The sequence below is a fragment of the Aquarana catesbeiana genome, linkage group LG02, assembly GCF_042186555.1.
Source record: "Aquarana catesbeiana isolate 2022-GZ linkage group LG02, ASM4218655v1, whole genome shotgun sequence".
NCBI classification, from domain to species: Eukaryota; Metazoa; Chordata; class Amphibia; order Anura; family Ranidae; genus Aquarana; species Aquarana catesbeiana.
The window spans coordinates 387,883,810-387,907,914 of NC_133325.1; the positions used below are offsets into that span (position 1 = coordinate 387,883,810).

The 24,105-nt window shown below is 40.9% G+C and overlaps 1 protein-coding gene across 3 annotated transcripts in view; it reads right to left on the minus strand.

Moving 5' to 3' along the window:
• REPS2 (RALBP1 associated Eps domain containing 2) overlaps positions 1 to 24,105 on the minus strand; it is a 261,119-nt gene that overhangs the window by 176,874 nt on the left and 60,140 nt on the right. For all 3 annotated transcript variants that reach the window (XR_012241643.1, XM_073615186.1, XM_073615185.1), the window contains exon 4: positions 21,321 to 21,426. Coding sequence is in view for 2 of the 3 variants with exons in the window: in XM_073615186.1 (XP_073471287.1) it covers positions 21,321 to 21,426 (106 nt within the window). In the remaining variant the exon portion in view is untranslated. The remainder of the gene's footprint in view (positions 1 to 21,320; positions 21,427 to 24,105) is intronic.

The following is a 24,105-nucleotide window of genomic DNA, read 5'->3' on the forward strand; positions in this document are numbered from 1 at the left end:
GAAAAATTCTCTGAAAATGTTCTGTGTATGTATGTATGTATGTATATATATATATATACATACACACACACACAGTTGGCCCAGGTATCATGTGATCACTGGCGCCCAAATACATATCACACACAGTAGTAAACAATGATGTCATGAATGGATTTCTTTCACGACAATTGTTTACTATGTGACATTTGATTGCACAGCAATCATGTTGTATCTGGGCTGCTCACAGCGACCCGATACCGAGCACCACAATCCTCTGTGTCCAGTGGTTGCAGATTGTGCTGCTGCATGCCCCAGCTGGTGTGTGCAGTGCGCATGTGCACTGTGACGTATGGGTATGTCACGGTGCCTGGAGGTAATGTACTGTTGGCAGTTGGCAAGTGGTTAAGCACATTGTTTTTGTCTATTGGTTGGTTGGGGGCAATAGTCAGCCATGATAGTTTAGGGGGCTGGGAGATTGTACGTAAAGGTGAAAGTGTCCTTTACATAGTTACATAGTTACATAGTAGGTGAGGTTGAAAAAAGACACAAGTCCATCAAGTCCAACCTATGTGTGTGATTATGTGTCAGTATTACATTATATATCCCTGTATGTTGCGGTCATTCAGGTGCTTATCTAATAGTTTCTTGAAGCTATCAATGCTCCCCGCTGAGACTGTACTGTACTGTTGGCAGTTGGCAAGTGGTTAAGCACATTGTTTTTGTCTATTGGTTGGTTGGGGGCAATAGTCAGCCATGATAGTTTAGGGGGCTGGGTGATTGTACGTAAAGGTGAAAGTGTCCTTTAATAATACACATTTTGGTTTTATACATTACTACATGTCCAGAAAAAGTCCGCCTCCCCCAGAGCGCTTACGGAAAGGAGTGAAACAAATTAACCTCTATTATCTAACGGTGGATTGATCCACACCGAAAGCACATGGGCAGCTGCTATAGTTCCCTTATAGACAAATGAGTTAAAACCAGCTAGATAAACAAACAACACCAGCAGCGCTCCTACATGGCAAAACAAAATATATAAATGATGAAATCATATAAAAATAGGTTCAACAATCAAGGCTATTTGCAGACAATGCAATCTGCCTTTCAACTTTTCATGCAATGACAATGTACCAAGTGTGTGAAATTAAAGCCGATGAATCAAGTGACATCTGTGAATGAATGGCTCCACTGTGATCATTGTCTTTAAAGAGGAAGTAAATCCTGATGGGTTTTACTTCCTCTTTTTTCCCCTGCAAAGTAAAAGCATAATCACTAGCCCATTATGTGGCACTTACCCACAAACGAAGCCCGCGATGTCCCCACTGGTGGCTGCATCCATTTTCGCCCCTCTTCCTTCCAGGGCCACAAACTTTGGCTCTGTGACTGGCCAGAGCCGTGTCCCGTCAGTCTCTGGACTTGCGTGTGAAGAAACGGCACGGAGGTCCGTTTCTTCACAGCGCTTGCGCCGATGACATCATCAGCGCACTACAAGGTAAATAGCTCCTAAACAGCACACATTTAGGAGATATTTCCACTACCTAGAGGTAAGCCTTATCCTAGGCTTACCTATAGGTAAAAGTGTCAATCGGGGGTTTACAACCACTTTAATCACCATCAATCATCACAAGGGAGTCTTGCTCCCAATAGACTCAACATTTACCAAACTTAGGTAAGTGTAAAGCATATATCACTGATGTCTCACTTCAATCTCCACACCGTCTGGTCATCACTGGCTCAGGACACTATGGGTCATACTGTGCTAAAACATCAAACAATTCAAGCATTAATACTATACTGTATTGCTCGGTCAGTCAGATCTATCCCCCGGATGGTGCAGTGTGGTTGTTTTCTCCGTTCCGTTTGGCAAGTGTCGAATCCATAGGGAGCGGGACTCACTTGTGGTGATTGATGGTGATTAACCACCTCCCACCTGCGCTATAGCCAAATGACGGCTACATCACAGGCCTTAATTACCAGGAGGCCGTCAATAGACTTCCTCCCGAGCATGCACTGTCAGCATGTCCCTGCGGTCTGCGCACGGTGCGCTCTGTGATCACCGTGTCTATGAGACTCGGCTGATCACAGATCGGAGTAAGGGACTGATCCCAGCTCCTTACCACGTGATCAGCTGTCAGCCAATGTATTATTATTATTATGTTTAAAAATAAAAGCCCCCTTTTATGTCTGTTTAATACAACATAAAGCAATGATAGACATAAATGCTAAATCGCTAATCGCTAAATCAGTGCGATTGGTGACAAAAGTGTAAACAACTGTATGGTGCTTGGGACACAATGGAGAATATTTGCAACTAGATTTTCAGTTTTTTAGAATAAATCAGGTTTTAAAATGATATTGTATGTTAGGTCAGCGTGTCTTTGTCTGCTTAAAGTTCTGTAGTCCAGCAGGCAGGGTTGACAATAATGGTTGGAATTTCAGTGTAGCAGTGGTCAGCCCCAGAATGCAATTAGGAGCACATTTAAATTCTAGCAGGATTAACAGGCATTTGTATGTACTTATAGCATTTTACAAATACAAAACAGGGATATTTGATTGTTACAGTTTGTGTTTTTTTTTTTGCTTCAGCATACACTTGGTTAAAGCACCTTTTATTACTGCATAAAACATTATGTATATCTGAATGCAGCTAACAGTAGAGAAACTGGCTTACAATCATAAGTGATACTTAAAACCTGGATTATAAATTATAATTATATGACCGTCGGTCTCTTGTGTAGTGAAAAAATCAGTTTTTTGCTAAAACATACTCATTCACATATTCACAAAGTCATTAACTATGCAATACTGCAATGTAATAACTGCTATTCTATCTATGCCCCTAATTTCTGTCTGTTTTTCCACCTTTGTAAAAAAAAAAGTTCAATTGTTTGTAGTGCGTGCAGGAAGGAAGTTCGCTGTGAGACCTTTTTGAGCTGACACCATGTGTGCAGAAACCTCTATTGTTTCTCAGAAATGCAGATGTCAGGCTCAGACTAACTAAATAAACAGAAATTCTGTAAAAGTTGCTCTTGCACACTGATAGAACTGGAATTACTGTATGGTTAATAGCTATTTTTTGGATTCAGGAGCAGCAAACACCAGAACCTTTATGCACAAAAATAAGATTTTGTAGTTACCATGAAATCTTTTGAAGTCCAATGAGGGACACAGGAATTCAGGAATTTCAAACCAGTCAGGTTATACTGTCACCAACAAAAAGTTGGGACACTGGCAAATGGTAGAAGTTGTAAGCCAGCCCTGTAGAATCCCTCTTCAAGTTTTTTTTTTTAGTTCTCTTAAGAGGGTCAACACAGAACACTGGGATGAATATGAACAGGCTTTATTAGTACACAAAAGAATAGCACTACAATATAAACACAAGAGGGAAAGGGGGAGCAATTAGATAAACGGCTTGCACAGGCCTATTAAAACAGAGACAACTTTGTCAAAGGAGTTAAAAACAAAGGGAGCCGCTGCTACACATCCCACACATACACACCAGATATTCACCAAGAGCCCAAACTAAAAATGGACTGGTAGATGGTTAGTAAGTCCAAAACGGAGGTAGAAAATTCTAGATGAATAGCTATTCCTACAGTGGGACTCCCGAAAATAATTGGAACAAACATAAACCAACAGTGTGGTATACTGGTTATGTGGGTGGACGATCTGAAGATATTGGTCTGGTGTAGCAATTAGCAGTGCAGCAGGGTCATTCACATAAGGCTGCAGACCGTAAGCATGTATTTGTGATCAAATATTGCAGCATATGAACCAAGCAGCATAGCAAAAAAGTTCCTTAACCACTTGCCGACCGCCTCACGCAGATATACTGCGGCAGAATGGCACAGGCAGGCAAAGTAACGTATAGGTACGTTACTTGCCTCCCGCGGGCGGGGGGTCCGATCCGGTGCCCGAGTGGGTCAACTTCTGTCCCGGAGCGATCAGAGGTGAGGAAGAGGCCATCCATTCGTGGCCACCCCCTCACGATCGCTCCCAGCCAATGACATTCTTCCTCGCTGTAATGTAAACAGCGGCAGAGGAAGTGATGTCATCTCTCCTCGAGCCGGTCTTTTTGTTCCGGCGCCGAGGAGAGAAGACATCAAGTAAGTGCACTAGGGCTGAAACAACTAATCGATTAATCGACAACTAATCGATTATGAAATTAATCGATTACTATTTTCATAATCGATTAATCGGCCTATAACATAATGGGGTTAAAAAAAAACTAAAATGAGCTCTTTATAGTACAAATAGAGCAAATAATCTCTACTGTAAATAAATTAAATAAATACATTTAGTTGGTCTACCTGACTGTGGTTTGGTTTCAACAGAACCCCTCATTTTCCACTTCTTGATTAGAGTTTGAACACTGCTGATATGCATTCTCAATTCCTTGGATATCTTTTTATATCTCTTTCCTGTTTTTTTTACAGTTCAACTACCTTTTCCCGCAGATCCTTTGACAATTCGATTTTGACCCCACTAACAATTAGAAAATTGAACAAACGTTCTTAAAATGACATTTTTTGTCATTTGTCGGGGAAGACATTGTTTGTTTTTTTAAAATAAAAAATAGATCTCTGAGTCTGATGATATTTACCAGATTCACCCTTTAATAGTATATACAGTATATCTCCTCTAATAGTATATACACAGTATACCTCCTCTAATAGTATATACAGTATATCTCCTCTAATAGTATGTACAAAATATCTCTTCTGTCTGTTATTCTCAGAGTGGATTAGATATTTTGCTCCCTAACCATATAGTTGGTTACTTATATTCACCACTGCATAGAGATATTTAAGAATAAATTGCCTTTTTTTTAAACTTTACATATTAACTAAATTATACACCACACTTTTTTTTTAAAGTTATTAACCGATTAATCGATTAATCGAAACAATAATCGGCCAACTAATCGATTATGACAATAATCGTTAGTTGCAGCCCTAAAGTGCACCAAACACTACACTAACAACAGAACACTCTAGGCACACATTTCACCCCCCATCACCCCCCGATCACCCCCCTGTACCCCCTGTCACAGTGACACCAATAGCAGTTTTTTTTTTTGCATTGGTGTCAGTTTGTGACAGTTATAAGTGGTAGGGCAGTTAGTGTTAGGTCTAGGATACCCCCCTAACCCCCCCTAATAAAGGTTAACCCCTTGATCACCCCCCCGTCGTCAGTGTCACTAAGCAATCGTTTTTCTGATCGCTGTATTAGTGACACAGGTGACGCTAGGTAGGGAGGTAAGTATATAAGTTTGCCGTCAGTGTTTTATAGCGACAGGGACCCCCATATACTACCTAATAAAGGTTTTAACCCCCTGATTGCCCCCTAGGTAACCCTTTCACCAGTGATCACTGTTATGGGTGACGCTGGTTAGTTAGTTTGTTTATTATAGTTTCAGGGCACCCGCCGTTTATTACCTTATAAAGATTTAACCCCCTAATCGCCTGGCGGTGATATAAGTTAAGTTTTAGGGTCAGATAAGGTCTGCGTCGCCCCAGGCAGTGTCAGGTTAGTGTCAGTACCGCTAACACCCACGCACGCACCATACACCTCCCTTAGTGGTACAGTATCTGAACGGATCAATATGTGATCCGATCAGATCTGTACTAGAATCCCCAGCAGTTTAGGGTTCCCAAAAACACAGTGTTAGCAGGATTAGCCCAGATACCTGCTAGCACCTGCATTTTGCCCCTCGGCCCAGCCCTGAACAGCGCACCCAAGTGCAGTATCGATCGATCACTGTCCCTTACAAAACACTAAACACACATAACTGCAGCGTTCGCAGAGTCAGGCCTGATCCCTGCGATCGCAAACAGTTTTTGTTGGTAGCGTTTTGATACAGTCGCTAACAGTCAGGAGCTTTTTAGCCTGTGAGTCTCACTAGTGTACTACTAAATTTAGAGCCCAAAATGGCAAATCGTAGGTACACTAGTGAAGAGGCCTACACGTTTCTGAGCATGACAGATAGTGAAGAGGAAGTCACTCATCTGTCAGATTCAGGCTCAGAATACGATCCTGTAGAGGACAGCGGCTCCATGACAGATAGCTCTGACGATGGAGTTGTGGTCCCTGCCAAGGTCACGCGTACCAGACCCCAAACTTCTTCTTCTGTCCTTGATGTGCAAGAACCGCAGGTCCCTCGTATGGAGCAGAGCAGTACTAGCGCCGCTATTCCTTCTGGTGAACTGGCAAGCACCAGCGGCCTAGTACACCCTGGTCGTACATCCAGCACTGCAGTAACACTTGGTGACGTGGCGAGTCCCATAGGTGCAGTTCAAGCTGGCGAGGTGGCAAGCACAAGTAGTGTCCCGCTGCCACCAAGAAGATGAACACAGGCCCGTCGTGCCCATAGTGCCCTTCCTGCTGCATTCGCCAATCCGAATTGGGAACCCACCACTTCTGCCGCACCCGTACTTCCCCCATTCACTGGCCAACCTGGAGTTCAGGTGGAAACAGTTGATTTTACGTCACTGGATTTTTATTTGCTGTTTTTCACTGAAGATCTCTATAGATCTATTGTGGACCAAAGCAATTTGTACGCTGGTCAACACATCGCCACTATTCCCCAGTCCTCCCTTGCCAGAGAAATTTAAGATCTTTCTGGGCCTTTCCCTCAACATGGGCATAACTAAAAAGAGTGAGTTGCGGTCATATTGGTCCACTGACCCAATTCACCATATGCCCTTGTTCTCTGCCTCCATGACCAGGGCACGATACGAGCAGATTTTGCAGTTCATGCACTTCAACAACAATGAACTCTGTCGTCCTCGTGGAGACCCTGAATACGATTGGCTCTACAAAATTCGGCCCCTCATAAACCACTTCAACCAACGTTTTGCAGACTTGTTTACTCCCCATCAAGTTGTCTGCGTTGATGAGTCCCTGATTACGTTTTCTGTCAAACAGTACCTTCCCAGCAAGCGTGCCAGATACGGGGTCAAGATGTATAAGCTCTGTGACAGGACCACAGGCTATACATGTAGTTTTATGGTTTACGAGGGCAAAGATAGTCACATAGAGCCGACAAACTGCCCTGACTACATAGGAAGCTCTGGCAAGATTGTGTGGGACTTGGTGTCACCCTTATTCGGAAAGGGGTACCACTTGTACGTGGACAATTATTACACGAGCGTGCCACATTTTGGTCACCTTTTTGATCAACAGATTGGAGCATGTGGCACCGTGCAACCTAATCACCGTGGCTTTCCCCAGTGGCTTGTAGATTCACGTCTTAGGCTGGGGGAGAGAGCCTGCTTCAAGTGTAATAACTTGCTCGTTATGAAGTGGGGGGATAATAAGAATGTTTTCATTCTTACCTCCCTTCATGCAGACACGATGGTCCAAATGACTACGGCGACTGGTGTTGTGGAGAAACCCCTCTGTGTCCACGAATATAACCAAAATATGGGAGGGGTGGACCTCAACGACCAGTTGTTGGCGCCATACCCAATTGCCCATAAGGCCAGACGCTGGTATAAAAAAGTGTCTGTATACTTATTTCAATTGGCTTTGCTGAACGCTCATGTGCTATACAGAGCTTCAGGACGGACTGGATCCTTCCTTAAATTCCAGGAAGAGATCGTCAGAGCCCTTCTGTTTCCAGACGGTGCTCCACCTCACCTTCCCCAACCAAATGCAGTAAGCCAGCTGCATGAGATGCATTTTCTGTATGTCCTCCCGAGTACCCCTACCCAATGAGCCCCCCAAAGAAGATGTCGTGTCTGCAGCAAGCACGGATATAGGTGTGACACCCGGTATTATTGTCCCTCCTGTCCTGACAATCCTGGTCTTTGCATTGGTGAATGTTTTGAACGCATTCACTAGTTGAGTATTAGCGTAGGGTACAGCACTGTACAGACTAGGCACACTGACACAGGGTCTCCCAAGATGCCATCGCATTTTGAGAGACCTGGTACCAGTTACAAAAGTTATAGTTACAAAAAAAAGTGTATAAAAAAAAAAGTAAAAAAATAAAAACACAAAAAAATATAAAATAAAAAAAAAATAGTTGTCGTTTTATTTATTTTTTTTTTTTGTGTGTTCTCTCTCTCTCTATTCTCTCTCTATTGTTCTGCTCTTTTTTACTGTATTCTATTCTGCAATGTTTTATTGTTATTATGTTTTACCATGTTTGCTTTTCAGATATGCAATTTTTTTTTACTTTACTGTTTACTGTGTTTTATTGTTAACCATTTTTTTGTTTTCAGGTACGCCATTCAGCTGCAGAGTGGATTTATTTATCTTGACAGCAACAGCGTTTGCTCCCACAATACATAAAGCCGTGACTCCAGCGCTGTCGGAGGTGATTTCACCACCACAGTTACATACTTCAGCATATATGCCGAAGCGTGGGGGCAGCAGAGGGCGGAGGAGCGATTTGCTCCTAACTTTTGCGGGAGGATGCCCCCATGCTTCGGCATATATATATACGGTGCATGTTTGCCCATCATTAGAAGTGGGTGGATGAAGGGAGGTATTCTAATGGTGGGCATACCCACCGATCAATCTCTTTTTTTCGTTCAGCCCACAGGCTGCATGAAAAAAAAGTTTACAATATATGCCCAACAAGGACCTGCAACGTACTGGTATGTTGCTGGACTTTGAGTGGTTATACCAGAATGATGCCTGCAGGTTTAGGTATCATCTTTGTATCATTCTTTTCAGCCAGCGGTCAGCTTTCATGTAAAAGCAATCCTAGCAGCTAATTAGCCTCTAGACTGCTTTTACAAGCAGTGGGAGGGAATGTCCCCCCACCGTCTTCCATGTTTTTCTATGGCTCTCCTGTCCCAACAGGGAACCTGAGAATGCAGCCGGTGTTTCAGCCAGCTGACCATAGAGCTGATCAGAGACCAGAGTGGCTCCAAACATCTCTATGGCCTAAGAAACCGGAAGCTACGAGCATTTCATGACTTAGATTTCGCCGGATGTAAACAGCGCCATTGGGAAATTGGAAAAGCATTTTATCACACCGATCTTGGTGTGGTCAGATGCTTTGAGGGCAGAGGAGAGATCTAGGGTCTAATAGACCCCAATTTTTTCAAAAAAGAGTATACCTATTGCTATCATAGGGGATATTTACATTCCCTGAGATAACAATAAAAACGATTTAAAAAAAAATGAAAGGAACAGTTTAAAAATAAGATAAAAAAGCAAAAAAATAATAAAAAAAAAAAAAAAAAAAAAGCAAGCGTCGGTCTGGCGTCAAATGTAAACAGCAATTGCACCATGCATGTGAGGTATCACCGCGAAGGTCAGATCGAGGGCAGTAGTTTTAGCAGTAGCCCTCCTCTGTAAATCTAAAGTGGTAACCTGTAAAGGCTTTTAAAGGCTTTTAAAAATGTATTTAGTTTGTCGCCACTGCACGTTTGTGTGCAATTTTAAAGCATGTCATGTTTGATATCCATGTACTCGGCCTAAGATCATCTTTTTTATTTCATCAAACATTTGGGCAATGCTACCTAAATGGGAGAAAACGAAATGTAGTTAATAAGAAAAAACATTTCCTGGTTGAAGCCCCAAGAAAAACAGGCCCCAACGTAGAAGTTTGGAGAGACTTTCCACGTCCAAAAATAAGACCAGCTCGCTCACCAGATGGATAAAGACTAACTTTTCTAACCCTTGACTTTATGGAAAGGAAGGTCCATGACAAAGAAAGAGGTTGCCTGGTCAGACAACCTGTCTCAATACAAGATCGCAATGAGTCAGAGAATCCTCACAGCGCAATATCCGAAAGGATAGAAAGGAAGCAAGAAGAATCTGAACCTGAATACTGCTGAAAGAGGGGGTGGGGTGATAAATGACACCAGCACAAGTACAGTAAGGGAAGAAGGTATGCTGTAAGCCAAAATGATGTACAATAAAACCAGGACCAGAAGGAATAGGAGTAGGACACCTTCCAACCAATGCCCAGAAATGTTCCTGGAGTGCAACAGACCACAGTGTAAACCTGCCAAACTACTTACCAACTGTACCATTCTAAGAATTATCTAACCTACCTCTGGAGAGAGCAGCATCCTCAGCCAATGATCGTGGGGTAGGAATCTTAGTGCTAGTACTAGGAGCATTTGCATGCAGTGTTAATTTTGGCAGCAAATTTTGATTTAGTTTTAGTCTTAGGACTAAAATGGCATTTTAGTTTTACTCCCATTTTAGTCTTCTGCAATTGTTTTAGTTTTAGTCGTTTTAGTCGACTAAAACCTCTAGTACATTTTAGTCATCTAAAATCGGATGGTGTAATTAAATTGTAATGCATTAGTTAACATTTCTCCACAATTTCCAAATGCATAATCCAATCTAATATGCTATTATGTATGGTATTGAGGTATGAATATGCACTGCAGACCAGTGTTAATTTTGAAGTCAAATTTTAGTTTTAGTCTTAGTATTTTGACTAAAATGGCATTTTAGTTTTAGTCCCATTTTAGTCTTTTGACTAAAATGCCATTTTAGTTTTAGTCATATTTTAGTCATCTCAATTGTTTTAGTCGTATTTTAGTCGACTTAAATAGTATTCATTTAGTCGACGAAATTAACACTGTTTGCATGATTAAAGTCAGGAGGAGGAAGTAATCTAGGGACACTTCCACAGAAGACTGCAGCTCAACCCACATTCTATCACTATCCAAAACTTGCCGCCTCAATCTCCGCAACATCTCCAAGATACGCCCCTTCCTAACCAATGTCACCACAAAGCTTCTAATCCACTCCCTGGTCATCTCCTGCCTCGACTACTGCAACTCCCTCCTCATTGGTTTACCTCTAAATAGGCTATCCCCACTTCAGTCCATCATGAACGCTGCTGCCAGGCTCATCCACCTCACAAACCGCTCAGCGTCTGCTACACCCCTCTGCCAATCCCTCCACTGGCTGCCACTCAGTCACTGAATTAAATTCAAGATACTAACTATAACTTACAAAGCCATCCACAACCTGTCCCCCAGCTACATCTCTAACCTAGTCACAAAAAAATCGTTCTCTTCGCTCCTCCCAAGACCTCCTGCTCTCAAACTCCCTTGTCACCTCATCCCATGCTCGCCTTCAGGACTTCTCCAGAGCCTCCCCCATCCTCTGGAATGCTCTACCCCAATCCGTCCGATTTTCTCCTACTTTATCCACTTTCAGACGATCCCTGAAAACTCATCTCTTCAGAGAAGCCTATCTGGCCCCCACCTAACAACTGTACATTTATCTTCTCAATCAGCACATCACCCAGTTATTACCTCTTGTATCTCTTGACCTTCCCTCTTAGATTGTAAGCTCTAAGGAGCAGGGCCCTCTGATTCCTACTGTATTAAAGTGTATTGTATTTGTACTGTCTACCCTCAAGTTGTAAAGCGCTACGTAAACTGTTGGCGCTATATAAATCCTGTATAATAATAATAATAATAATAACCACATAAGAAGGACCTGTCTCCGAGTGATCAAGTCTCATGAAGGTCTCTTGACTTATACTATTTAACAAAGTGGGAATCTTTAGCAGTGTCCCAATTTGTACAGACTGCTAACTAGCCAGGGCAGTTGAGGACCCTCCAGGAAAAGCATACTCCCTTCCTAGCAGGAAAACAGTCAGTTGATTGTTAAACCCTTCTTTTAATCTTAGATCATCAGTCCTATGCGAGACAGGCCATCCACAGTTAAAGCGCAGGGCTTCAGGCATTTGCTTCAAATGCTAAGTAAAACTAGGGGCCTACCTCGATGACATGTAGGTCCTCTTTGGGGGGTTTAACTCATAGTGACATGGTCTTACTAACCAAAGTCACAGCCAACACAGGGCAGAGAGTTAGTCCAGTTAATTCAAACTGGGATGAAAATAGGGAATATAACTTTCAGTCAGTGAAAAGCACAAAAAAAAGCACAAAAGGTGAGAACACTATAAACCCATTTACTAGTATGCCAATTAACGTGGATCACTGAAGCATCTACAGCGGGGAGAGACCACCAAGCAATCTATTCCCCCTCAAAGGGGAATATCTCTGCCATATTGTACAGATCGATCATACTAGGTGTTTCCAATGCTCATAGAGAAATGACTTTGGTTTACAGAATTCCTGGCTGTGTGCTCTGATTCTGAATGGAGAGGATGCATTGGTGTAAAAAAACATACTTCTTTGTGAAGTAAAAAAGATGATTTATGGACTGTGCTGCTCCAACCCTAGGATGTAGTGAGTGTTTCTGTGAAGGGGGCTCTGGAAGGAGTGATGGAGAGAATCTGACTAAGGAAAGGATGACCCTGCAGGTGAACTCGACTGAGTGACTCCTGCAAGAGTGAAAAGCAGGCCTGTGTGTTTCAGACACAATAGTTAAACAATAAACTTTGGTGTAGTGGGTAGCACTTTCGCCTAGCAGTAAAAAGGGTCGCTGGTTCGAATCCCAACCACGACACTACCTGCCTGGAGTTTGCATGTGCCTGTGTGGGTTTCCTCCGGGTACTCCGGTTTCCTCCCACACTCCAAACACATGCTGGTAGGTTAATTGGTTTCTGTCCAAAAATTAGCCCTGGTATATGAATGTGAGTTGGGGATCTTGGATTGTGGGCTCCTTGAGGGTAGGGGCTTATGTGAGTGTGCAATGTATGTGTGGATCGCTGCGTAAATTGACGGTGCTAAATGGGTACCTTAAATAAATAATATATAATAGAGGAGCATCTTAATGAGACACAATGTACAGGGATAGGTACAATTGTAGACATGCACCCGTTCAGGTTGAACTGGATGGACTGGTGTCCTTATTCAACCTTACTAACTATGTAAACTCTCCCATGGATGCCATTTTTGCCCAGTCTATTTCTTATTGTTGAATCATGAACACTAATCTTACCTGAGGCAAGTTAGGCCTGTAGTTCTTTAGATGTTGTTCTGGGTTCCTTTATGACCTCCTGGATGAGTCATCGTCATGCTCTTGGAGTAATTTTTGTAGGCCGGCCACTCCTGGGAAGGTTCACCACTGTTCCAAATTATCTCCATTTGTGGATAATGGCTCTCCCCGTGGTTCACTGAAGTTCCAAAGCCTTATGCCGCGTACACACGATCGGAAATGCCACCAGCAAAACTCAGATGAGAGATTTTTGTTGGAAAATGCGACCGTGTGTATGCTCCATCGGTCTTTTGCTGGCGGAATTCCAGCCAGCAAAAGATTGAGAGCATGTTCTCTATTTTTCGGTCGGGGAAAGTTCCTATCCGAAAATGCGATTGTTTGTATGCAATTCGGACGAGCAAAAAAATCACGCATGCTCGGAAACAATTCAACGCATGCTCGGAAGCATTGAACTTCATTTTCTTGGCTCGTCGCAGTGTTGTACGTCACCGCGTTCTTGACGGTCGAAAGTTCAGAGAACTTTTGTGTGACCGTGTGTATGCAAAGCAAGCTTGAGCGGAATTCCGTTGGAAAAACCATCAAGTTTTTTCTGACGGAATTTCTGATCGTGTGTACAAACGATCGCATTAGAAACGGCTTTGAAACCCTTCCTAGACCTCTACATGTACATTACTTTGTTTCTGATCTGTTCTTGAATTTTTTTAGATTGTGGCATGATGTGTGGCTTTTTGTGATCTGTTAGTGCGCTTCACTTTGTCAGACAGCTTCTATTTATGTGATTTTTTTTATTCAACAGGTCTGGCAGTAATCAGGCCTGGGTGTGGCAAGTGAAATCTAACTCAGCTTTCCAAAAAATTGTGGTTAATCACAGTTCATTCATGATTAAGCATGGGGCGGGGCAATTACTTTTTCACATAAAGCCAGGCAGGTTTGAACAGCTTTTTTCACGTAATAAATGAAATAATAATTTAGAAACTACATCTTAGATTTACTAAGGTTATCTTTGTGTAATATTAACATTTGTTTGATGATCTGAATCATTTAAGTGTGAGAAATCTGAAAAAAAAAATCAGGAAGGGGGCAAATACTTTTTCACAGCACTGTATATCTACGCTAGGTAAAAAAAACAAAAACAGTAATTATATACCGAATATTAAACACTCAATAGTAGATCTATTTGACACAACTGTGCCCAATGCATGTAATAATAAATGTGAAAAAACAAAGCAAGCAAAAAGGGTCTATGAATTGTTAATCACATTATGTGATATTTCATGCTTCATAAGGTCTTTTATATACTCTTCCATGCAATTATAAGTGCTGTCACCTTTGACACAGAACACTCACCGGATGATCATGACCCTATTTACAATATGGGTCATATAGTGCTTTTCCACTTTAAGGGAAGGGGGTCTTGGATCAGCAACTCAACCTTTACCTCCTAAGTCTCCACTCAAGTCCAGATACAGCCAAAAAGGAAAAAAAACCTGCATGGTGTAAAATCTTGAATGTGCATGTGGGCTGTGAGTGCACGAGGACTGTGAGTGCACAAGTGTTGGTGAGTGCACGTGGGCTGTGAGTGCACAAGTGCTGTGAGAGCACGTGGACTGAGTACATGAGTTCTGTGAGTGCACGTGGACTGTGAGTGCACGTGTGTTGCAATTTCCTGTGTATTGTATTGTTGAGTACCCGTGTATTGTATTGTTGAGTACCTGTGTATTGTTGAGTATTAGTGTCAGGAAGCTAGTTGTTAGTTAATTTGGACAGAGTATAACCCCCAATCCCCATTAAATTAGTGGGTACAATGCCCGGTGGGTGTGGAAACGCGACTCGGTGTACATCTTGCGGCATGTATACGTTGCTTGATCATCCGATCAAGGGTGAATACTACTGTGCAAAATCTAAGCACGTTGTTTCCCTGGAAGCCCAGGTTCTGAATCTAGGGAAGCAACTGTCAACACTGAGAAGACTCTCCGTACTAAAGGAAAGTTGGGATCGTACACGGCAGGTGTTGGCAAGGGCCAGCACAAAGGCGGGTGGAGATAAAGAGGGGTAGGCACCAAAGTAGAGTAGATGGGTGACAGTCAGGAAGGGTAGAGGGGAAAGTGCCAGGGAGGCTGGTCCTGGGCTAGAACATCCCAATAAGCACGCCCCATTGAGTGACCTTGGTGAAACCAGTCAGGGACCAGCACTACTGGAGCTGAGTGACTCCCCTAGCAGCCAGGGGAATAACTCCTCCAGTGAGGGTGGGAGTAAAGCTAAGGGGAAGTAAAGACAGATTCTGGTGGTAGAAGGACAGAGAGGGCAATCTGTCACAAAGACCTGAAGCGCCGAACTGTATGTTGTCTACCAGGCACTCGGGTTCGGCACATCACGGATCTGGTGGACAGATTACTGGGAGGGGCTGAGAAAGACCTGGCTGTCATGGTGCACGTTGGTACCAATAACAAAGTCAGAGGAAGATGGAGTGTCCTAAAAAACGATTTTAGGGACTTAGGAGCTAAATTGAGGAAAAGGACCTCCAAGGTAGTATTCTCAGAAATACTACCGGTACCTCGAGCCACACCAGAAAGGCAGAGGGAGATTAGGGAAGTAAACAAGTGGCTGAGGAGCTGGTGTAGAAAGGAGGGGTTTGGGCTCCTGGAGAATTGTGCTGACTTCTCAGTTGGTTACCAGCTCTATAGAAGGGATGGACTGCACCTAAATGAGGAGGGTGCAGATCTGCTGGGATTGAAGATGGCAGAAAAGTTAAAGAGGCCTTTAAACTAGGTGACGGGGGGTCCAGAGGTAGAGATAGCCAGCGCGGAACATATTCCAGAGGGTAGTAATGGGGGCATTTGTTGTAGGTTGACTAAAGCACCTAGACCCGAGGTAAGTATAGTAACAAGTCCTATTTGCAACCCCAGAGCACCCACAAAGGAGATAGTATGCGACCGGTCCAAACTATGTGGCATGTTCACCAATACCAGGAGTCTGGTGGACAAGATGGGAGAACTAGAGCTACTGTTGTACGAGGAGGATTTTAATTTTGTAGAAATTACAAAGACTTGTTTCAACAGCTCTCATGATTTGCTGGCAACCATTCAAGGGTATTCCCTATATCACAGGTATAGAGGGCGTAAAAAGGGGGGGGGGGTATGCCTGTATATCAAAAATGATGTACAAGTGAATGTGAGAGATTACATCACTAAGGGAGCAAGGGAGGAGGTGAAATCCTTATGGGTAGAGCTACAAAGGGAGGAAATGAAGGGGAAAGTAATACTGGGAGTATGCTATAGGCCCCCAAACCAGAGGGAGGAGGTGGAGGCAGACCTCCTATCACAATTTGAATTAGTGGCAAGAATGGGAAGTGTCATTATATTGAGGGATTTTAATCATCCAGACAGACTGGGTGGAAGGAACCACGCATTCATCTAAGGCTCGCCAGTTCCTAAATGTCTTGCAGGACAATTTCATGGGTCAGATGGTAAATGCACCAACTAGAAACAAAGTTACTAGACCTACTGATTACCGACAATACAGACCTGATCACGGATGTGGAAATACGGGGCAAATTAGGAAACAGGGATCACAGGTCAATTAGTTTTAGTATAAATCAGACAAATAGGAACAAATAAGGGGAATACAAAGACACTGAATTTCAAAAGAGCCAACTTCCCTAAACTATGATCCTTGCTAGAGGATAATAACTGGGATAAAATCTTAGGAACAAAGAACATGGAGGAAAAATGGGTATGCTTTAAAGTGGTTGTAAACCCTTACAATCCACTTTTTACTACAGGTAAGCCTATAACAAGGCCTACCTGTAGCTACCCTGGATATCTCCTAAACCTGCACGGTTTAAAAGATATCCCCTGTATCAGCATGTGCCTATGTCATCGGCACACTCGCACTGAAGCAACGGCTCATTCGTGCTGTTGCTTCAGCTGACGTGCCGTTACCAGCGGCTCCAGCGCACATCCGCGGGCGTGACATCATCGCGGCTCCAGCCGGTTGAAGCAGTGTATGGGGACCGCAGCGGGGGCTTCGATCTAAGGTGAGTTTTTCATAATGAGCTAGTATGCTTTGCATACTAGCTCATTATGCCTTTGTCTTGCAGGTTTTTTTTTTTCGTAATGGGTTTACAACCACTTTAGGAGCATATTAAATAAGGGCATTAGGCAGTGAATCTTAATGGGAAATACATTTAAAAAAGCTAATAAATGTCCTGGGTGACTTAACTTCAACGTAAAAGTGCATATAAAAGTAAAGGAGAAGGCTTTCAAAAAATACAAGGCTGAGGGATCATCATCAACATTCCAACTTTACAAAAGATGCAACAAGAAATGTAAGGGTGCAATCAGGGCGGCCAAGATAGAACACGAAAGGCACATAGCGGAGGAGAGTAAAAAAAAATCCCAAGAAATTCCTTAAGTACATAAATAGTAAAAAAGGGAGGTCAGATCATATTGGTCCCATAAACAATGATGAAGGGAATCTGGTTACTAAGGATGGAGAGATGGCGAAGGTTTTGAATCTATTCTTCTCCTCAGTCTTCACGAGGGAATCAGGGGGCTTCAGTAACCAAAACTGCAATGTTTATCCTCATGACATGTCACAGGAAGCACCCTCATGGCTAACAGATGACAGAATTAGAAACAGACTTGAAAAATTTAACATTAATAAGTCACCAGGACCAGACGGCTTGCACCCAAGGGGCCTTAAGAAACTCAGTCAAGTAAATTGCCGGGACCATTGTTCCTAATTATCATGAACAGTCTACTGACTGAAATGGTACCAACTGATTGGAGAAAAGCCAATGTAGCACCAATATTTAAAAAAGGGCCAAGATACATCCTTAGGAATTACAGACCAGTTAGCCTAACATCAATTGTATGCAAGCTCTTGGAGGGGATGATAAGGGACTATATACAAGATTTCAGTAATGACTACAGTACCATTAGCAGTAATCAGAATGGATTCATGAAGAATCGTTCTTGCCAAACTATTAACCTTCTAGGAGGAGGTGAGCTGCCATCTAGATAAAGGAAGGCCCGTAGACGTGGTGTATCTGGATTTTGCCAAAGCATTTGATACAGTTCCCCAGAAATGTTTACTATACAAAGTAAGGTCTATTGGCATACAGGGTTACAGGGGCAACTTCAGAGGGTAGTGATAAATGGGGAGTACTCGGAATGGTCCGAGGTGGAAAGTGGGATCCCTCAGGGTTCTGGCCTGGGACCAATCCTATTTAATTTATTCATAAACGATCTGGAGGATAGGATAAACAGCTCAATCTCAGTATTTGCAGGCGATACTAAGCTAAGCAGGGCAATAACTTCTCTGCAGGATCTGGAATCCTTGCAAGAAGATCTGAACAAATTAATGGGGTGGGCAAATACATGGCAAATGAGGTTTAATGTAGAAAAATGTAAAATAATGCATTTGGGTGGCAAAAATATGAATGCAATCTACTCACTAGGGGGAGAACCTCTGGGGGAATCTAGGATGGAAAAGGACCTGGGGGTCCTAGTAGATAGGCACCTGAACGACCACAACATACAGGGATATACAATGTAATACTGACATAAAATCACACACATAGGTTGGACTTGATGGACTTGTGTCTTTTTTCAACCTCGCCTACTATGTAACTATGTAAACAAATCCAAAATAACGAAACAAAATTTTGTATTAAATTCAAATCGAACTCGAACCGGTTTTAAATTTGATTTGAATAGTTTTCAAATTCGATTTGAATTTCTGAATAGAATATAAAGGAATAGAATAGAAAATAATATAATAGCCTAGGAAAGACTAGAAAAGAATAGAATAATATAAACTGAATAGAAAATAAAGGAATAGATTAGAAAAGGAAAATAATAGAATATAATAGAAAATAATAGAGTAAAACAGAACAAAAGAGAATAAAATAGAACAGAAAATAAAGCAATAGAATTGAAAAGAATTGAATAGAATAAAATAGAAAGAATATAACCATCTTCTGAAATTCAAATTTCAAACAGAATAAATTTGAACTGGAGAAGAGTAGAAAAGAAGTGAACAGAAAAGAATAAAATAGAAAAAACAATGTAATAAAATGGAATTGAATAGAATAAAATAGAAAGAATATAACAATCTTCCGAAATTTGAATAGAAAATAATAGAATAGAAAAGAATAGAATAGAATAGAAAGAATATAACCATGTTCTGAAATTCTAATTTTGAATAGAATAAGTTTGATTTAGAATAGAATAGAAAATAAAAGAATAGAGAAGAAAATAACAGAACAGAAAATAAAAGAATAGAATAGAATAGAACAATAGAATAGAATGGAATAGAAAGAATATAACCATCTTCCAAAATTCAAATTTCTAATAGAATAAAACTGAATTTGAATGGAATAGAATAGATAATAAAAGAATAGGTCAGAACAGAAAAGAATAGAATAGAAAAAAACAGAAGAATAGAATAAAATAGAGAGAATATAACCATCTTCCAAAATTTGAATTTTGAATAGAATAGAAAAGAATAGAATAGAAAATAAAATAATAGAATAAAAAGAAAAGAATATAATAGAAAAAACAATAGAATAGAAAGAATATAACCATTTTCTGAAATTCGTATTTCAAATAGAATAAATTTGAATGCAAATAGAATAGAAAATAAATTGAGTTCAATTCGACTGAATTCGGAAAGTTCGAATCGAATTTGAATAAACTAAACTAATTTCAAAAACGAATTAAATGAATTTAACAAATGTAACTAAACTAATTTATGTAAATAACTAATTGAAACAAAATAATTTTTTTCAATCTGGACATCTAGTGTTGATTTACTAAAACTGAAGAGTGCAAAATCTGGTGCAGCTCTGAATACAAACCAATACGCTTCCAGTTTTTAGGTTTTTTTTTTTTTAATCAAATTGAACAAGCTGAAGTTAAAAGCAGATTGGCTACCGTGCAGAGTTGCACCGGATTTTGCACTCTCCAGTTTTAGTAAATCAACCCCTTAGACTTGTGGAAAGTTGGAAAGGTCCCAAGGTGGCAACATTGAAAAAAATAAAAAGTAAAACATTGGCTTACATTGACAAAATGTTATGTGTGATGTTATGTTTTTTGAATATTGTTTTTTCCCCATCCATAGTGAACCCATACATGGCTTAGTATCTGTCAAATCATTTATGCTCAAATCTGTCTCATCAGTTAAGCTGTAAACCCCTGATGTGCCTGCTGTGCTTCCTAAAATTGTAATTATTAAATTATCGAATAAATGGTTTATATGGCAGCAGAATTCTGAATGTGTTACAGTATAATTTCTAAATCCTGCAGCTTAAAGCAAAAGAAAAGTCAAGGTAGCCCTTGTGTAACGTACATTTGAAAGTAGCACGCCACAATAATGAATGTAAAGGACACAAACAAAACAGGAGACACAAATAAAAACAGAAACAAGGGACATAACCATGTAATATTCCAATTACCAGTGGAAATTACATAAATGCTTCCATGTAGTGATCTAATTACAAGCTAGAAGTGGCTGGTGAAAAACCGGTCTTGAGTCTGCTGCCTGTTACAAACTTAATATCAATAGAAACTAAATTTAATGTTGTTGCTTAGTTTTGAGTTGCATGGAGCCAGAGCCAATTTTCAATGATTGACAGAAAATATAAACTTTTTTTTTTCTTTCTTACAATCCTGGTAACCACACATAAGCTGGCCTAGCAGAGACCAGCCAAACTTCGATCCATGTATGGGCATGGAGGTTGAGCAGAAGTTGATCTACCAACTCTATGGACTTCTGTACAACCACCCTATAGGATTTTCCCTGCTTGATCAGTGCCAGCAGCTGTCAGAATACAATGACTTAGCAGGGAGGATTTCCCCATCCACATCTAGTGTGCGGATGAGAGAATCAAGTATTTTTTTTCTTGAGCAACCCACTGTTTGAAAGAAAAAAAAGAAAATACCTCATCTATGATACCTCATCTGTAAAGTCTATGTCTGGGCAAAATAAAATAAACATATTCAGTACAATAGCTCAGCAGCTGCCCTTGGAGGAATTTTATAAGCCTGGTGATGTCACAGGAGGTAACAAAAACTGTTTCTTGCTACAGAAACAAGGTAAAAAAAAATAAGGCTGGGACATGATTTAGAGGGGAAAATAATGTTTCGGGTAGATTTTGCTAAAGGTTGGAAATAGATTTTAAATAATTGTTTAGGCCAAGCTGGCACCGTGGTGCCATCAACAGCCAGGAAGTTGCCCGTAGTGCTGCCGGAACTAAACAGGGTTGACCTGAGTGATTCTCCAGCATTTACAAGAATCCTTGTTTTCATATCAATAAATGCAAGGCTTCCTCTGATTCGCTGGAGTCGAAAGGCAAAAGGATGATGTCATAATCTCCATCCATACCAATCAAAGGAACCTTGTATTTTATATACCTTGTTTTTATATAAAAAATGTTACAGGATGTGCTTCTTCAGCCTTTCAAAACTACAACACTGTTCTCAAACAGTCTATGACTATCTCACCTCCACTGTGGTGATCAGAACTGCTTTGTATCTTCCCATGTCCATACTGAGGAGATGATGAAGTAGAAGACTTTTTGGGTGAAGTCACAGGAGTCTTGACATCTGACTTTAAATAAATATATTAGATTAAGAAAAGTAAGGTGAAAAATCAAAGGCGAATACATTTAAGTGAAAATTGTAGATGCTTAATTCGCAAACTAACTACCTACAGTGGATATAAAAAGTCTACACACCCCTGTTAAAATGTCAGGTTTCTGTGATGTAAAACAATGAGACAAATATAAAGCATTTCAGAACTTTTTCCACCTTTAATGAGACCTATAAACTCTACAACTAATTTGAAAAACAAACTGAAATCTTTTGGGGGGAGGGAAAGTAAAAATAAAAAAATAAAATAATGTGGTTGCATAAGTGTGCACACCCTATTATAACTGGGGATGTAGCTGTGTTCAGAATTAAGAAATCACATTCAAACTCATGTTAAATAGGAGTCAGTACACACCTGCCATCATTTAATGTGCCTCTGATTAACCCCAAATAAAGTTCAGCTGTTCTAATTTTCTTTTTCATCTTCTTATGCTGGCCATACACTATACAGAAAATCGACCAAAATTCGGTCATTTAGACCGTTCGTTTGTTTTTCGGCCAGTTAATAGGCACAAAATCGATAATCGTTTGGACTTTTTTGTATAGTGTATGGCCAGCATTAGTTGCATCCTACAGCCAAAGCCATGGTCCGCAGAGAGCTTGCAAAGCATCAGAGGGATCTCATTGTTAAAAGGTATCAGTCATGAGAAGGGTACAAAAGAATTTCTAAGGCATTAGATATACCATTGAACACAGTGAAGACAGTCATCAACAAGTGGAGAAAATATGGCACAACAGTGACATTACCAAGAACTGGACATCTCTCCAAAATTGATGAAAAGGTGAGAAGAAAACTGGTCAGGGAGGCTGCCAAGAGGCCTACAGCAACATTAAAGGAGCTGCAGGAATATCTGGCAAGTACTGGCTGTGTGGTACATGTGACAACAATCTCCCGTATTCTTCATATGTCTGGGCTATGGGGTAGAGTGGCAAGAGGGACGCCTTTTCTTACGAAGAAAAACATCCAAGCCTGGCTAAATTTTTCAAAAATACATCTGAAGTCTCCCAAAAGCATGTGGGAAAATGTGTTATGGTCTGATGAAACCAAATGTTGAACTTTTTGGCCATAATTCCAAAAGATATCTTTGGGGCAAACACAACACTGCACATCACCAAAAGAACACCATACCCACAGTGAAGCATGGTGGTGGCAGCATCATGCTTTGTGGTTGTTTTTTTTCAGCTGGAATAGGGGCCTTAGTCAAGGTAAAGGGAATTATGAACAGTTCCATATACCAGTCAATATTGGCACAAAATCTTCAGGCTTCTGCTAGAAAGCTGAACATGAAGAGGAACTTCATCATTCAGCATAACGACCCAAAGCGTACATCCAAATCAACAAAAGAATGACTTCACCAGAAGAAGATTAAAGTTTTGGAATGGCCCAGCCAGAGCCCAGACCTAAATTAGATCTGTGGGGTGATCTGCAGAGGGCTGTGCACAGGAGATGCCCTCGCAAACTGACAGATTTGGAGTGTTTTTGCAAAGAAGGGTAGGCAAAAGTTGCTTCAACAAAGTATTAGTTTAAGGGTGTGCACACTTATGCAACCATGTTATTTTATTATTTTTACTTCCCTTCAACTAAAAGATTTCAGTTTGTTATTTAACTGAGTTGTACAGTTTATAGGTCACATTAAAGGTAGAAAATGTTCTGAAATGATTTATCTTTGTCTCATTTTTTTTACATCACAGAAACCTGACATTTTAACAGGGGTGTGTAGACTTTTTATATCTATTGTACCTAGGGATAAAGCCGGACTCCTCTATCTTAGAGCTTTATCAAGCTAGCTACCCTCCCTTGTTAAAACTACTTCTTGAGGATATGGACAGATGGTCAACCTACCCTTTATGCTGTGAAAACAAAATCAATCTCCACTCCAGATAATTATTCTCACAGCAGCTCAGTCACAGATGCCGGCATCCAGGTTATCTCAGCCGAACGCAAATATTATACAAAAAAAAAAAAAGCCGCACTCCTGTTAAATATTCATGTAGTTATATTACATTATTGTAATAAATTCCAAGTACATCATCAGTCCACCTTGGCTTTCGTTCTGTATCAGCTTAACTGAGCAAAACACGTCAGCAAAAGCCAAAGCCCAGGTGGACTGTCCATGTACCAGGAATTCATTCAATAGGCCCACAAGCATTTTGAATAGGAGCGTGGCTTCTTTCTTTTCTGTAGAAAACCCTTTATCTTGGCTAGGTAGAATTAACTCAAGATGATACTCTTGCCAAAAATCACCTATTACAATTTTAAAATTCTTGGGATTGATCTCTGAAGATTTGAGCCCAAAATGAAGCAATTCATTTGTGGTAAAAGAGTATAACAAAAATCATAAGGAAAACTTTGTACATGTGTAGACTGTCTGGGGGGCAGGAAGTCTTTAGTCTCATTAAATACCAGCAGACTGCTCAGCTTACACAAATATCTGAAATCTTCCCTAGACTACACAGTTCATACTTGATCTCTTTAGAAGCTATGGCCTGACACACTATCCCTAAGACCTAATCGCACCAATTTTAGCAAACATCCTTATCCTTCTCAGTATCATTATAGAATGGCCTAAACATGACATTCAAAGATGGAACTTACACCTCTGCCCCTAGGTGCAAAAAGTTTTTGTTATCTTAATGC